We start from the raw sequence: 14,406 nt of genomic DNA, 5'->3' as shown, positions 1-14,406 counted from the left end.
AATGTATGTTTTCTTCAACTTCAACTGAACCATCCTAGCTGGATCGGTGCCGCCTGGAAAAGGGTTAAAACGACTTCCTGCTCATACAAAAACTGTCATACTTCATATTTGAACCGATTAAAAAAACACTCCTTTTCCTGAAACAATTTTAATCGTAACTACGCATATAGTGTCAAGGCTTATCTAAATTTCAGTCGAAAGCCGTCGGCCCGTTGTAAATTTTAAGAGCCAACAACAGTCGTCGCGTTAGAGTCAGGGTCACCTGCGCGCAAAAGGTTTGTCCATATGCGTGCGATCCCGCTGGATGTAGTGCCGGTTGGAGTGTATGCGGCTCTCGAGCGAGTCGGGCAGGGCGTGCGCCTCGGTGCGCAGCGCGCGCGGCGGCGGCGGCTCGCGCTCGGCGGCGGCGGCGCGCTGGGCGGCCACGCGCCGCTCCCGCTCCCGCTCGCGCTCCGCGCCCGCCGCCGTCATGGCCGCTAACGCCGCCAAGCGCTCCGAGGAGCTCATCCCGATCTTCTTTTTGTACCCTCCCCGGGCGTCCGCTTTATTCGACCCGTGCTCCTGCGGTCTGTGGGTCCTCTCCTCCGGTCTGTGGGTCCTCTCTTCCGGTCTGTGGGTTCTCTCCTCCGGTCTGTAGGTCCTCTCCTCTGGTCTGTAGGTCCTCTCCTCTGGTCTGTAGGTCCTCTCCTCTGGTCTGTAGGTCCTCTCCTCCGGTCTGTGGGTCCTCTCCTCCGGTCTGTAGGTCCTCTCCTCCGATCTTGGCCGTCTCCGACGGTCGGGCGACTGTTGCCTTTGGTCTTGTCCATGTCTCCGCTCCTCTGACGGCCGACTCCCCCGCCGGTCGGGCGACCTCCCCCGCTCGGCGCTGTCCCTCCGCATCCGCCCGTGGCCGTCTTTGTCCGATCTCGCTTCAGGTTTCTCGGCTCTTCTGTATTTCTTGTTTCTATGTTCGTAATCTGAGTCATTAGGGCTGCCTCCCCGATGGTGTGACTTCTGGTTACTGCTCTCAGTTTTAGGAGACCTGCTTCTTTCGACACGAAGCTTATGTTTAGACTTCTTTCTATCAACTTCGTCTGAGGAAACTTCGCTGGAGTCTTCACGTTTTGACTTCTTTTTTTCCTTTTTATGTTTCTTTGACTTTTTGTGCTTCTTTTTGGATTTTTTATGCTCCTCGGAAGAGGAAGAATCGGAACTGGAATCATTAGAAGCCAGTAGAGCCGCTAGATCAATTTGTTTTTGACCCATTGCAGTGAGTTTGGCAGCTAGCATGTTATCCAAATCTTTATCTTTCTTTGGTTTTTTCTTTTCCTTCTTTTGATTTCTTTGCTCCTGGAAAAAAAGACATAAAATCATAAGTGTGAATAATTTATTAATTCTAATAAGTATGTTTTATAAACTGATATATAGATATCGTCAATCCAGTTTTGTAAAAAGCCATGAAATTAAAAAGGATGAAGTTTATATCTAAAATGTTGGTCAAAAACACACTTATTAATTGGCAACTATTCAAAGTATTCATTGCCAGAGTATTCAAACTGCGCAAGAAAAAAGTGAAAGAAATCTAAATGTCAGTTTACTCCAGTGACTTTAGCAATGAAGGCAAATGCTAAAATATTAGCATTTACCTGATCTTTCCTGAGCAACTCAGCTAAACGACGCCTTTGCAAAGGGTTATTCAAGAGGGCTGCCCGGGCAGCTCTCTCCCTCTCCTTCACTAGCATCAGTGGATCCTCTCGCATCTTCCTCGCCAGGTCAACCTGCGCGTCGCCCACGCTGGCCAGCATGCTGGAACCCACCACCCTCCGAGCCACAGCAGGAATGTAATCTGATTCAACTTTATCTGCCTCATGGTTGCTGTCAATGGCTTTGCCAAGGAGAAAATCTTCTTGCTGGACCTTTTTATCAGGTTTCTGTAAATTAAGAATAAAGGTTTCATAATTCTTTTACATAATCATGATACAATCTTAATATTGCAAGTAATGTAAGCACACAATACAATCTGAAAGCTGCAAGTATAAAGAAAAAGTTTTTTAAAGAGCTTGAGATTTTTTTACAACAATATTTCACTGAATTTTTATTTTCACTGTGAGTATGAATGCCACATAAATACTTAAAGAAAGTCTGGAATAATTTCAGTTCTACCAAGTTCTCTGAAGTTGCATGTTTTTCACAATGATTAGAATTTTACAACTAACATTTAAGTAAAATTGTCAACCGGTTATAACAATCTTTGTTACAACTACCTACTACAGCCCTAGTAGCACGGCATTGACATAGATATCTAGGGACTGGCTTTACGGGCAATAAAAATGAGGCATGACAGGGGCCAGTACAGCGTTGTGAAATCGCTACAACCCGATTGGTTGATGAGTTCGCATGACGCGCGCGATTGGTTGACGAGTTCGCATTACGCGCGCTATTGGTCGCAACTAGTTGCGTTAGACTGCACTATTGGCTAGAATTCGTGGGTAGCATCGCTGAACTAGTACGATTTTTAGTGCCCCATTAGCCCGTCCTTAGATATTATACGTCAATGCAGCACGGTCGCATTTTTATCGCTTGTCACCATGCCTGTCACATTCTAACAAGTATGTAAGTGCGAAAGTGACGGGCATAGTGATAATTTATAAAAATGGAACTGTGCTGAGCCCGCTGGGATGGGTCCCCGCGATACAGGCGTGCCTAGTGCGGGTACCAAAGTTAATCCTTAAGAAATTATAAACTCTTAGTTAATAAATATTTTTTCATTTCATTTAACCGTTACGTACATCATACATCCAATGCAAGCGATTGTCATTGGGCCCAGAGGCTCCAGCTGTACGTTTGGCGAGATCGTTGAGCTCCGCACGGTCGCGCTCCTCGGCACGCTCTCTCTGTAGCTCCACAATACGCTTTTTCTCTTCTGCGCTGGCTTGCTCCGCCTTCCAAACACGCTCCTGGTTTTTCATAGTGTTGGGATGCCATGATTTCTTCGAATTCTGTTAATAAAATAAAATTATATATTTTGTACTAATAACAGTCGTTGAAAAATATAGAAATCATGCTTGTTACGTACCAGATCACCTCCTCCCATTTTTAACGTCTTAAGGAGATGTTATTTATCTATATACAACATAAATATTAAACAGTTTGTATTTTTTTCCGCAGCTAGAAAATAAAAGGTTATTTCATAAAATGATGTAGGCGCTCGTATTACATCTTTTAATAATAACTAACACAAAATTAAATTAATTATCAATCACATAAACAACTACACACGCTAAATCATATAATGCACTCTAAACTCAAAAAATAATGACGTAGACATGACATTCTTGATCCTGTCAGTGTCACGCATAAAAAAATTACTTGCCATAATTAAAAAAATAGTAGGTATGGTAGTATTTTTAAGTTGTTGTCTTGTAAAGGCTTCTACAGACTTTGCAACAAAATTGCATGCGATTTTGGCTAGGCACGCACGAGCAACTTTTCGTCTCCGCAACTTTTTTTATCTCTGTCGCTGTCTCCTCGCCGAGGTTTGAACGACTTTTTCTAAAATAAAAATGCACTCTATAAACTAAAAGTAAAAAATAATGACGTAGACATTACATTCTTGACACTGTCAGTGTCAAACATAAAAAAAATATTTGCCATTAAGTTGTTGTCTTGTAAAGGCTTCTACAGACCTTGCAACAAAATTTTTTTTACGATTTACGATTTTGACTAGGCGCGTACGAGCAACTTTTGTCTCCGCAACTATAGTGCGTCAAGCAATCTTGTCAGTAGCAATGTACTGCAAATTAAAGTAGGGTAACACCATGTTACACTCAAAGAGCAGAATTGCGCTAAGAAAAGCAGCAATGTACATCGAACCAAAACGTGTTTATTTTTCCGCCCTTCATACGTCAGTTCGAGTGAATTATCATAACCTCAAATTTTAGTAATGTTTACCGTCAACGAGCATGAATGTACATTGTAGGCACCTTAGCTTTGCTTGAGGTCATGCATAATCTTGGTATTTAATGGTGACAACAGAAATTTCTCTTGAAATAGAAACGATTCAGAATGTAAACAATAAGATGATGGCTGTCATTCACGATCCACATTCCACAGATAACACACAGATGACACGCGATTTTGGAATTATTCGAACACAGTGTTGCTAACCCGCGATTTTTCAAATTTGCCGCCTTTTACTACTGACAAGATTTGGTTGATCCAGTATATTTTATCTCTCACATCCATACTATGACCGAAGACAGTTAAAATAGAGTCTGTACGGAAAGAGAAGTAAAAAAAAAGCTTCGATCAAAACTACGAGTAGGTTACGAAGCCCCAGTTACGTAGGCGGGTGAAGGGGGTGAAATATTATGCTGACGAAATTTTAATTTTCGTTTTTCGCGGTAGTCCCTCTGAGCACATTCACTTATGGAGGGTAGAGGTACCTCTACCCTCCATAACATTAATTGTCACCATGCTGCCACAGACGGGTGGACAAACAGAAACACAAATTTTTAGGTTAATATAAATTTCATAAATATTACACATAAGTACTTTTGTAAACAGGTATATTATAAAATTTATTTTTATTGATTATTTTTGTTACGAGTTGAAATAAGTGAGACTTCCGTATTTCTACGCTGTTTTTCCAAAAATTGAGAACATGAGAAATGTACTGTAGAAAACGTAACATTGTAATTGTTTATGTATAATGTATGTTTATATGTTGATAGGCAAGTAAGTTACAATGATGTGAGTCGTCGACCAGGACGCAACACGCGCCAAGCTGCAGTCGCTGCGGCATACGAGGAACGTTGCGATGCGTCTGAGACCGAGTTCTAGAATCGCGACACGTGGCGGGTGAACGGCCGGCCGACCTGTACGACCTGTAGAACTGCGGACCATCCGCCCCACTGGCCCCAGACAAGCCCCCATAGCAGGCCCCATCCAAAGGGTTTATTTTGGGAAATTAAATTGGATATCCACTTGGAATACTAATAGGTGGTTCACATGTAAAAGTGTCATTCAATAGAACTTGCTAACTATGTAAACAAACCGCCATACTAAAATTGACACTGAATGTCAATTTACTCGTAACTTTTGTTTACATTGTTAGATGATTGTTAGCAATTTCTATTGAATGACACTTTAGAGTCTGTGCGGTGGTGCGGAAAGAAAATAATCGTCTTAAGAAGAATGTATTGTAGTCCGTGGTGTACACTTAATTAGAGTCTGTGCGGAAACAGAAACAGAGTCTGCGGAAAGAGAAGAGTCTTGGAATGTATGGGGCCCAATACTGCCCATACATTCTACGACTCTTCTCTTTCCGCAGACTCTATACGGCAAATGATGATGGTGGAATTTCCTTTTGCAGAGTTGCTCCTTTTGACTCACAGATTGGTTTATGAAGACGAGATTTTTGATGCAAAAATTTGACGCTAAATAGTATTTTATACAATCGTGATATAATGGAGAGCTTTTCAGTCGAGTACCGTGTTTAGGCAACGAAGCTAGCTGAGTTGCCTAAGTAAAGGTACGAGATTGAAAAGCTTGATTATATCACTATTGTATACAATACTTTTTCTACGAGTCAACAGACAAAATACTTAAAACTACCTAGTAGAAGAATCAACTACATAGTAGGTAAAAAAATCCAAAAGTATACCTATTAATTAATTAATTCGTTATAAAGCCAAACACAAGCCAAAAAAAATTTTAATTTTATTAATTTTTTCGACCCCGAAACCCCCAGCTATTTTTGAAAATGTAATTGTAGGTTACCAAATCAAGTTTATAAATTAAATTCGTTATTATGAACAATTTTCGCAATGTTTAGAATATCATCGCTAAAAGTAATATAATTAGGTGTCAGGTAGTTAATACCTTCAAAATAATTTTCAGCAAAAATATTTATTTAGATTTAGGTAGCTCTATTACTATTTTTGAAGTGAAAACTTCTTTAGCGGCGCTGTGCACTTTTTGTGATGGGGAAAAAATCTTAAACTCGTAATAGGTGTCACGTGACCGTAAGACGTAAGACGGACACATGACCTGATCGAAAAACTGTTACTTCAATGTCATTGAGTTTTTCTTTATTGATTTAAATGCCATCTAGTGAGTTTCCCTCTAACTGGTATTAATATAACTCGAGTACTAACAGTGATGTGCTTAGAGGTTTCAAGTAATGCGACGAAATAACGCTAGATGGCGTTAACCTCAATTATACATAGTGCTACAGACATTTTGCACTAGTGATTGAGTTTCACTTCTGGCGGCACTCCCGGAGTGCAACCCGTTGTTTTTTTCTCATATTTTTTTACATGGCCTGTAATTCACAATTTATTTATCAAATTATATAACAATTGATAGGTAAACATAATGTTATGACATGATGCTTATAATCTTAAGAACAATAAGTAGTAAATAAACATAATTGCAATTTCTTAGGTTTCTCGCAGAAAACCTTTTCGTACAAAGAAATAATTGTACCTAAATTATTTAAAATAGCTCGTCCTTTTGGCCTAACTAAGTATATTCCTTTTTATATTCAAAGACAACAACAAGAAGCTGGTGTCGCGAAGCGCTCTACCTACACGCGCGGGTCAGTTGCGGTCGCGTTGAGGAAGGTTGAAGCGGACGCACGCGCGACCGGGCCTCAAAACCGCGGTTCCGAACGTTCGGTGACCGTGTAGCGCGTGTCGACGCCTCGCCCTGCACACCGCGCTCCGCAGCCCCGCCGCCGCCGTGTGCAGGCCGATGTCCTCCCGCCCTTGCGCGCAATATTACATAGGTATACAAATACATATATTACTATAGTTGACTATAACTACTGAACACTTCAACCCCTGGCTTTACGGTTACCGAAATCGGCACGACACTATGATGTCCTAGTTTTTTTTACCTTGTATTTGTGTATTTGCTTATAATAATTGCGGCCATTCACTAATAGTCTGGAGTTAAATTAAACACAAGTCGTCTCCTTCACGATTTTCGTAGACATCTCTTCTAAATACCTAAAACTGGTATGGATGTGTTCCTCGTGGTCTCTAGAATACGAATTGACCGGTTTTAGTTTATGGAGAGGGGGACGTGTCGATAAAAAGGGGGGGAATGTGGGCGGCCGACCAGCATTGATATTTGTTCACATCTTGAGTCCTATGGGACCGATCGGTTCGTTTCAGGTGTCGTTTGAAAGAGTATTAAACGTGCTATTATTGCTTCATAATAACTGTAGTCATAACTGTAGTCGTTTAGAAAATATTTTAAAATATATGATTTTTTACCGTGCATAGATGGCATAAGTACTGACAAAACATGCGTCTAACTCAATAAATTATAACTTTACCGCAATTAATGTTATTACAAAATATACGAGAAATTTCATTAGCTTTCTAAAAACATAAGGTTTATTGGTGTATGGTATTATATAACCATGTAATGATGAATTTTGTTCAGCATGGGTCACTACGCACCGTCACGTAAATGGCGGGCGACCGACCTCAACTGTTCATTGTTTCTCGGGTTCTATTTTACTGATCAATTGGTGATGGATACCATTAGAAAGAATGTTAAATGTACAATAATTGGTTTCTAATAACCGTAGTCATAACTGTAGTCATTTGCAAAATAATTGAAAATATATGATTTTTACCGTGCATGGACATAAGTACTGGTAAAACATGCTTCTAACTCAATAGATTATAACATTACCGCAATAAATATTTTCAAAATATACGGGAAATTTTATGAGCTATCCAAAAATATAAGTTTTATTGCTTTATAATGTTGTATAACTAAGTAATCATGAATTTTGTTCAGCATGGGTACTGTACACCGTCACGTAAATGGAGCCCGGCCATCGTTGAGTTTTCATTATATTTCAGGTTCTATTTTTCTGATACATGGTGGATACCATTTGCAAGCATATTAAATTTTCTGTGAATACTCGATTGTTTGAAATCTGAGGCCCAAAATAACCATTTTAAAAATATTAAAGAAAATGTTTAATTTTTACCTTAGAGGTTTGCTTAGTGACTGAAATAATTTGAGAAAGAGATAATGTAGTAAATATAGCGTGAAATTTTTAGAGTAAAATCAGCAAACTATTTATTAACTTTCCAAAAATATTGTTTAGTTACCGTACAACTATATAGGTATGCCAGGACCAATTTCGCCAAGCAAGCAAACACACGGCGCGGCGAGCGCCTGGTAGACCAGCAGCATTCTATTATTGTTTGACAGTACATTTTATAATGTAGGTATCCAAAATGATAAAATATCGATATAAATGATGGTTTGTTTGTTTTGTTTTTTTATCACAGGAAACTTAAGTATATTTTGACTCTTTTGACAAAAGCCCAGTTCTAGGTTCATAACATCGTTAAGTTCGTAGCTTTCATGATTGCAAAACCACTGCATATGAAGTACTTAATATCTGTGTTGTTATTTGACTCACGCGTCTACACGTAAAACGTTTTCAAACCCACTCCGTAGTTAATAATTTAAAATCACCTTTTTAGTGAGATCTGAGGCTTGTGGCGTTAAAGAGATATTTGTCGCCGCACGCTCCAGGATGCAAAATAAGTGACTACTATTTGAGTAGCAGCGTATGTCCACATAATAACTATCCGTGAAGTCCGGTTTTAAGTATAGTAATAGTAAGATAAGGTCAATATTGAGTAAACTATCTATATTATATTTATTTACTATTTTATTTTACGGTCTAATTTATAGTTTTTGCTTACCTATTGATTCATTGGCGTTTGGCATTGTAGTTTTAGCTTGTAAGTATGACTCTATTGACAGTTATAAGATGTACTACGGTATTTAAATAACGCTCGTCTGTAACTACATGATCTTAGATCTATAATAGCGACTCATAACTTCTCTGTTCGACTGTAAGTCATACAAGAGAGTTAAGTAGCGATTGCGATATAAAAAGCTATAAGTAGAAGGCTTTATCACACGTTTAGAACCTTAAGTGCAAATTGCAGATTATTACTCATATAGATGTTAAGGTTGTTCAATTCACTTTGAGCTATAAGCTATAATACTAGCAGCTTAACATGCAATATAGCGCCCAAAACAGCTACTGTAGATCTTAAATCTTTAGATGAACCTTTTAAACACTTTTATCTCACCAGAGCCTGTAAACTGTAAACTAAGACTATAGATGTAGCTATTCTAGAGCCAGGCTGTCTTTAGGTAAGAAAATAGGTGCTAAGTGTCGCCTAATTGTTTGTTGGGATTTATATGACGGTGCGCAGTGACCCATGCTGAACAAAATTCATTATTACTTGGTTATATAATATCTTACACCAATAAATCTTATGTTTTTGGAAAGCTAATGAAATGTCTCGTATATTTTGTAAATACATTAATTGCGATAAAGTTATAATTTATTAAGTTAGAACCATGTTTTAGCAGTACTTATGTGCATGCACGGTAAAAAATCATGTTTTCAATTATTTTGAAAATGACTAAAGTTATGACTACAGTTATTGAAAACCAATTATAGTACGTTTAATATTCTTTCAAATGGTATCTATCACGAACTGATCAATAAAATAAAACCCGAGAAATAATGAAAAGTTGACGCCGATCGCCTGCCATTTACGTGACGGCGCTTAGTGACCCATGCTGAACAAAATTCGTAATTACTTGGTTATATAATATCATACACCAATAAAACTTATATTTTTGGAAAGCTAATGAAATTTCACGTACATTTTGTAAGAATATTATTGGAGTAAAGTTATAATTTATTGAGTTAGACGCATATTTTATCAGTACTAATGCCATCCATGCACGGTAAAAAAATCAAATATTTTAAAATATTTTGTAAATTACTAAAGTTATGACTACGGCTATTAGAAACCATTTATTGTACGTTTAATAACCTTTCAAATGGTACCTATCAGCAATTGATCAATAAAATAGAACCCGAGAAATAATGAAAAGTTTACGTCGGTCGCCCGCCATTTACGTGACGGTGCGTAGTGACCCATGCTGAACAAAATTCGTTATTAATTGGTTATATAATATCATACGCCAATAAAACTTATGTTTTTGGTAAGCTAATGAAATGTCTCGTATATTTTGTAATAAAATAATTGCGGTATTGTTGTAATTTATTGAGTTAGGCGCATATTTAATCAGTACTTATGCCATCCATGCACGGTATAAAATCAAATATTTTAAAATATTTTGTAAACGACTACAGTTATGACTACGGTTATTATGAAACAATAATAGCACGTTTAATACTCTTTCAAACGACACCTCACACGAACCGATCGGTCCCATAGGACTCAAGATGTGAACAAATATCAATAATGGTCGGCCGCCATCTTTGCCCCCCTTTTTTTCGACCCGTCCCCCACTCCATAAACTAAAACCGGTCATTTCGTATTCTAGAGATCACGAGGAACACATCCATACCAGTTTTAGGTATTTAGAAGAGATGTCGACGACTTTTCTCGAAACAGGCCGATTTCCACCTGTCTATAACTATTCAATAACCTACCGCAATTTTACCCGCCGTCGTTGATATAATACATATAATAATATGATATCGCTGATATATTGTAAATGGTATAAAGAAGACTATTTGTTTACAATCTGACTGAATTATTATTTACTTAGGTTTATTTTAAAATGTTGATGTAAGTACACATATTCGTACTCTGCTTGTTGTTAAAACTTAAATGTAATTAGATGTTACTTACTCATACTGGCGTCTGTAAAACCAATCAAAACGTTATCTACATATTTAATAATATATCCGTTACGAATCAACATTTTATTTAATAGTCGATATGAAAATAATCTACTATTATGTAGAATATATCGTCAACTTCAACTTCAACTTCAACTTCAACATTTATTCAGCAAATAGGCCACAAGGGCACTTTTACACGTCAACATTGAATTTACATACAAGCAAAATAATAATAATTATACATCAACAATTATTAAATACAACTACAACTACCAAATCAAACTAACGTAATACAATTACTTAGAGATGTATAAGGTCTCTTAATGTCGAATTACATAAAAAAACTATAATAATAATATTAAAATAAAAACAAAACAGATACATGGAAAAAAAATCTAAACTTATTTAGAGGTGTAAATGTCTCTAAGTGTCAGAACTAAAAAATAACATAGTCCTCTCCGTCCTCTCATACACGGGAAGAAAATATTATAATATTCATTAATAACATTTTTAATATGCGTTCTCAGGTTCTCACTAAAACAGTTTTTATAGAAAATCTTTACTAAGCTATATTTTGATGGTTTTGATTTCCGACCCAGGGTTAAAAGTTTTTTTGGGATTTTCGGAGCGATTATTTCGGAAAATATTGACTTATACTTATCAAAAAATAGTATTAGTTTTTATTTTACGAATTGGGAGGGGGTAGTTGGAATTGGAAACCAATGAGGGACCCGAAATTTTTTACGGGGTGACCCGAATGTTTTTGGGTTGCTCAAGAAACCATTGGCTGATTCCCACTGGTTTTATTGTTTACCTAGGTGGTTACAAATAGAGTAGTCTCAATATGTATTACATGTTTTTATAACACGCAATAAAGAAAGAGCGCGCTGCGCCCTCATATTAAGATCGTCAAAATATACCTACACATGATGAATTAAAGTATTTATAGAATTAGCAGATGATATAATATAATTTAACATTACATGTACCATATATATTATTAATTTAAAATGTATAGATAAAATTACTTAAATAGTTTAAAACTTTAAATACATGTTAATGCGGTAGAATCAATACTCATTATTTAGGTACAGTCACATGTTTTAATTTATGACCCATTTTCGTACCTTGTCACAGTGATAATCAATATGAAAGTCGCTTAGAGACCTCATGCTATTGTCACTGTGACAAGGTACAAAAATGGGTCATAAATTAAAACATGTGACTGTACTTATTACTTTACGCTGTACAATGTCTTATCGAGTAGCAATTTCTTTACTTGGCGACTAAAGATGTTAACATTAGTTTCGGCTTTAGTTTCATTTGGCAACATAGGTATTATTTCTGAGCCATTATCTTGGAGCTTTTTTTTTGAATGTTCAATCTACATTTTACTGCATAATACCGATATTAGAATTCCCAGGTTTTAAAAATAGTTCCTACTACTAACTTTGCGTTAGCCAGGATTCTAATTGCACATTTGTCCATTTTTAAAACTCGCTCAAAATATGTTGCGTTTCCCCATAACAAGATTCGGTACGAAAGGATTGAGTATACATAAGCATAGTACGCTTCCTTAAGAAGTTTATCAATTTATCACTAGAGATAAGTATTCTTAACTGCTTTATAATTATATATACAATACACCTTTTGCTATCCCAAGACCGAATTTATATTAATCTTCCACGAAAAATTTGGATCTAAGTCAAACCCTAATAACCTTACGTTTTGGTCACTCTGGATTTATGCACCCTTAGATGTAGTTATTAATCTTATCAGTTTTTTTTTGCCACGTACTAAATTTCATGATGTGTCTTATCAGAGTTTAACTTAAGACCATTCGTTTTAAAAAAACAGGTTTCTAATTTCGATAAAATTACATTTATTTTATTAACTAAATTTTGAATGGCTATGCCGATCCGTTGGGCGAGGAACGAGCCAGCCCTACGGTCCCCGGTGACCTCGAAGACCTAGCCATCCAAAAGGGGAACGCAGCCAGCCTTATGGGAACCCTTCCACAGGGATCAGACCTGGGTGACCTAGCCTAATATACCTATACATATTGGGCTAGGTCACCCATATTATGTTTTAATTATTATTTTAAGTTTTGTAGGTACATAGTTTTAACTTTAGGTTACTTTTTATTATAAGTTTACTAAATTTTCGTCAGGTTCGATATTAACAATTATTGTGGTAGCATCACTCATCACTGCCATCTGCATATTTAATTATTTCAGCGTCGATATCTAAATTAGCTAAGTAATTTAAAAATATAGAAAACAAGACGTTTCTTAACGATGATCCTTGTAGAACTCCTATTGTCATTTGTTGTGGTTCAGATCTATTAACGCTTCCGTCAGCTTTAATTTCTACCGTCTATTCCACAGTCTATTCCCTATTTAATAGATATTATTTTATTTTAATAGTTCAGCACTTAGACCTCTTACACCGTAGGCGTGCAGTTTAGGCAGCAACAAACGGAATGGTTTAATGAGTCAAAAGCCTTTGACATCTCTAGGAAAATGCCAACTACTCTCTTTTTATTTTCCAAGGACTGAACAACACTTTCCATGAACCGGTGAGTTGCTGCAATGGTAGGTAAATTAAATTAATTCAAGATCGGAAGCCCTTCGTCGACAGTTTACGTTTGATAGGATTAGGCCTACTTGCACCATCCCACTAACCCGGGGTTAAGCAAATTGTACTGGTAACCATAAGAACTCCAGGTTTAACCGGTTAACCCCGGGTTAGTGGAATGGTGTAAGTGGGCCTTAGATTGTGTAATCTCTGTCAAGCTCTTCGCTTATCGACAGAAGCGATAGCGAAGGTCTCCTGTTTCAACTCGGGCATTTTGCTTTCGTTTGTCCTCCTCTCCAGAACTCCATGTTTTCCTCTACAGGTCGCAATTCTTAACCGATTCTCGTAACATTTTGTGACCACATTCTATGATTAAATATATTTACTTTAGTCGATCCAGTTTTTGGAAAATTTTCAAAATGCGGAAAGTGACATAATAGACTTGAAGGACGGAAGGCGTCATAGACGCTATTGGCACTTAAGACCCTTGTGAGTGCACTGTAATAACGACTCAACTTACTACGTATTTTTCACACGTTTCTTAAGCTTACGCGAGGTGAGCTGAGCTAGAGCTAGACACTAGTTTTAATATCTGTGGTTGGTAAAGTTTTTTTTAGTTATATTTTGCTTGTTCAATGTTCTACTGTAAAATCAATTGCCACCCTACTTCAGCGTTTTCCTTGACATTAGAAAAAGGGTTAACTTAACAATATTGACGTGTATTTTTTTATTGAAAAACACTTTTGGAAAATAAGTACATAGTCCGTATAGTTTGGTTTTTTTAAGCGTTTTTCAATAATAAGACACGTCAAGATTGTTTACCCTTTTTAAGTATAGTCGCAGCAATCAGCATAGTGACAATTATGCGTAGGACGAGTAGGTAGGATTCGATGACATTTTAATTTCAATGCTTATTTTTGTTGTAACTATGTAATATGTATGTAGTTACTTTAACGTTCTGCTATACCTATTTAATTCAACCCATTTATTATTGAACTTTCTTATGAGATCCACCTATCATAGGATTCATAGGTGACGTTATATTGCCCTAGACTGATAAAATAGAATGTGGATGGACGACGGAAGAAGCGCGCGCGGGAGGAGGCAGGTCGGGAAACCACGCACGCGCA

The 14,406-nt window shown here is 37.2% G+C and overlaps 1 protein-coding gene across 1 annotated transcript; it reads right to left on the bottom strand.

The window, feature by feature from the left end:
* Positions 1–212: 212 nt before the first annotated feature.
* Positions 213–3,230, bottom strand: LOC134648235 (pre-mRNA-splicing factor CWC25 homolog). The gene is made up of 4 exons (XM_063502721.1): positions 3,056–3,230; positions 2,769–2,978; positions 1,626–1,910; positions 213–1,329 (listed from the first exon to the last, which is right to left on the bottom strand). The coding sequence occupies exons 1-4, from the start codon at positions 3,071–3,073 to the stop codon at positions 259–261; spliced, it is 1,584 nt and encodes a 527-aa protein (XP_063358791.1). The 5' UTR covers positions 3,074–3,230; the 3' UTR covers positions 213–258.
* Between the last annotated feature and the right edge of the window lie 11,176 nt (positions 3,231–14,406).

The sequence above is a fragment of the Cydia amplana genome, chromosome 5 (assembly GCF_948474715.1).
Source record: "Cydia amplana chromosome 5, ilCydAmpl1.1, whole genome shotgun sequence".
In the NCBI taxonomy this organism is placed as follows: domain Eukaryota; kingdom Metazoa; phylum Arthropoda; class Insecta; order Lepidoptera; family Tortricidae; genus Cydia; species Cydia amplana.
The sequence above is the reverse complement of the archived record's forward strand: the minus strand, read 5'-3'. Positions and strand labels throughout refer to the sequence as shown.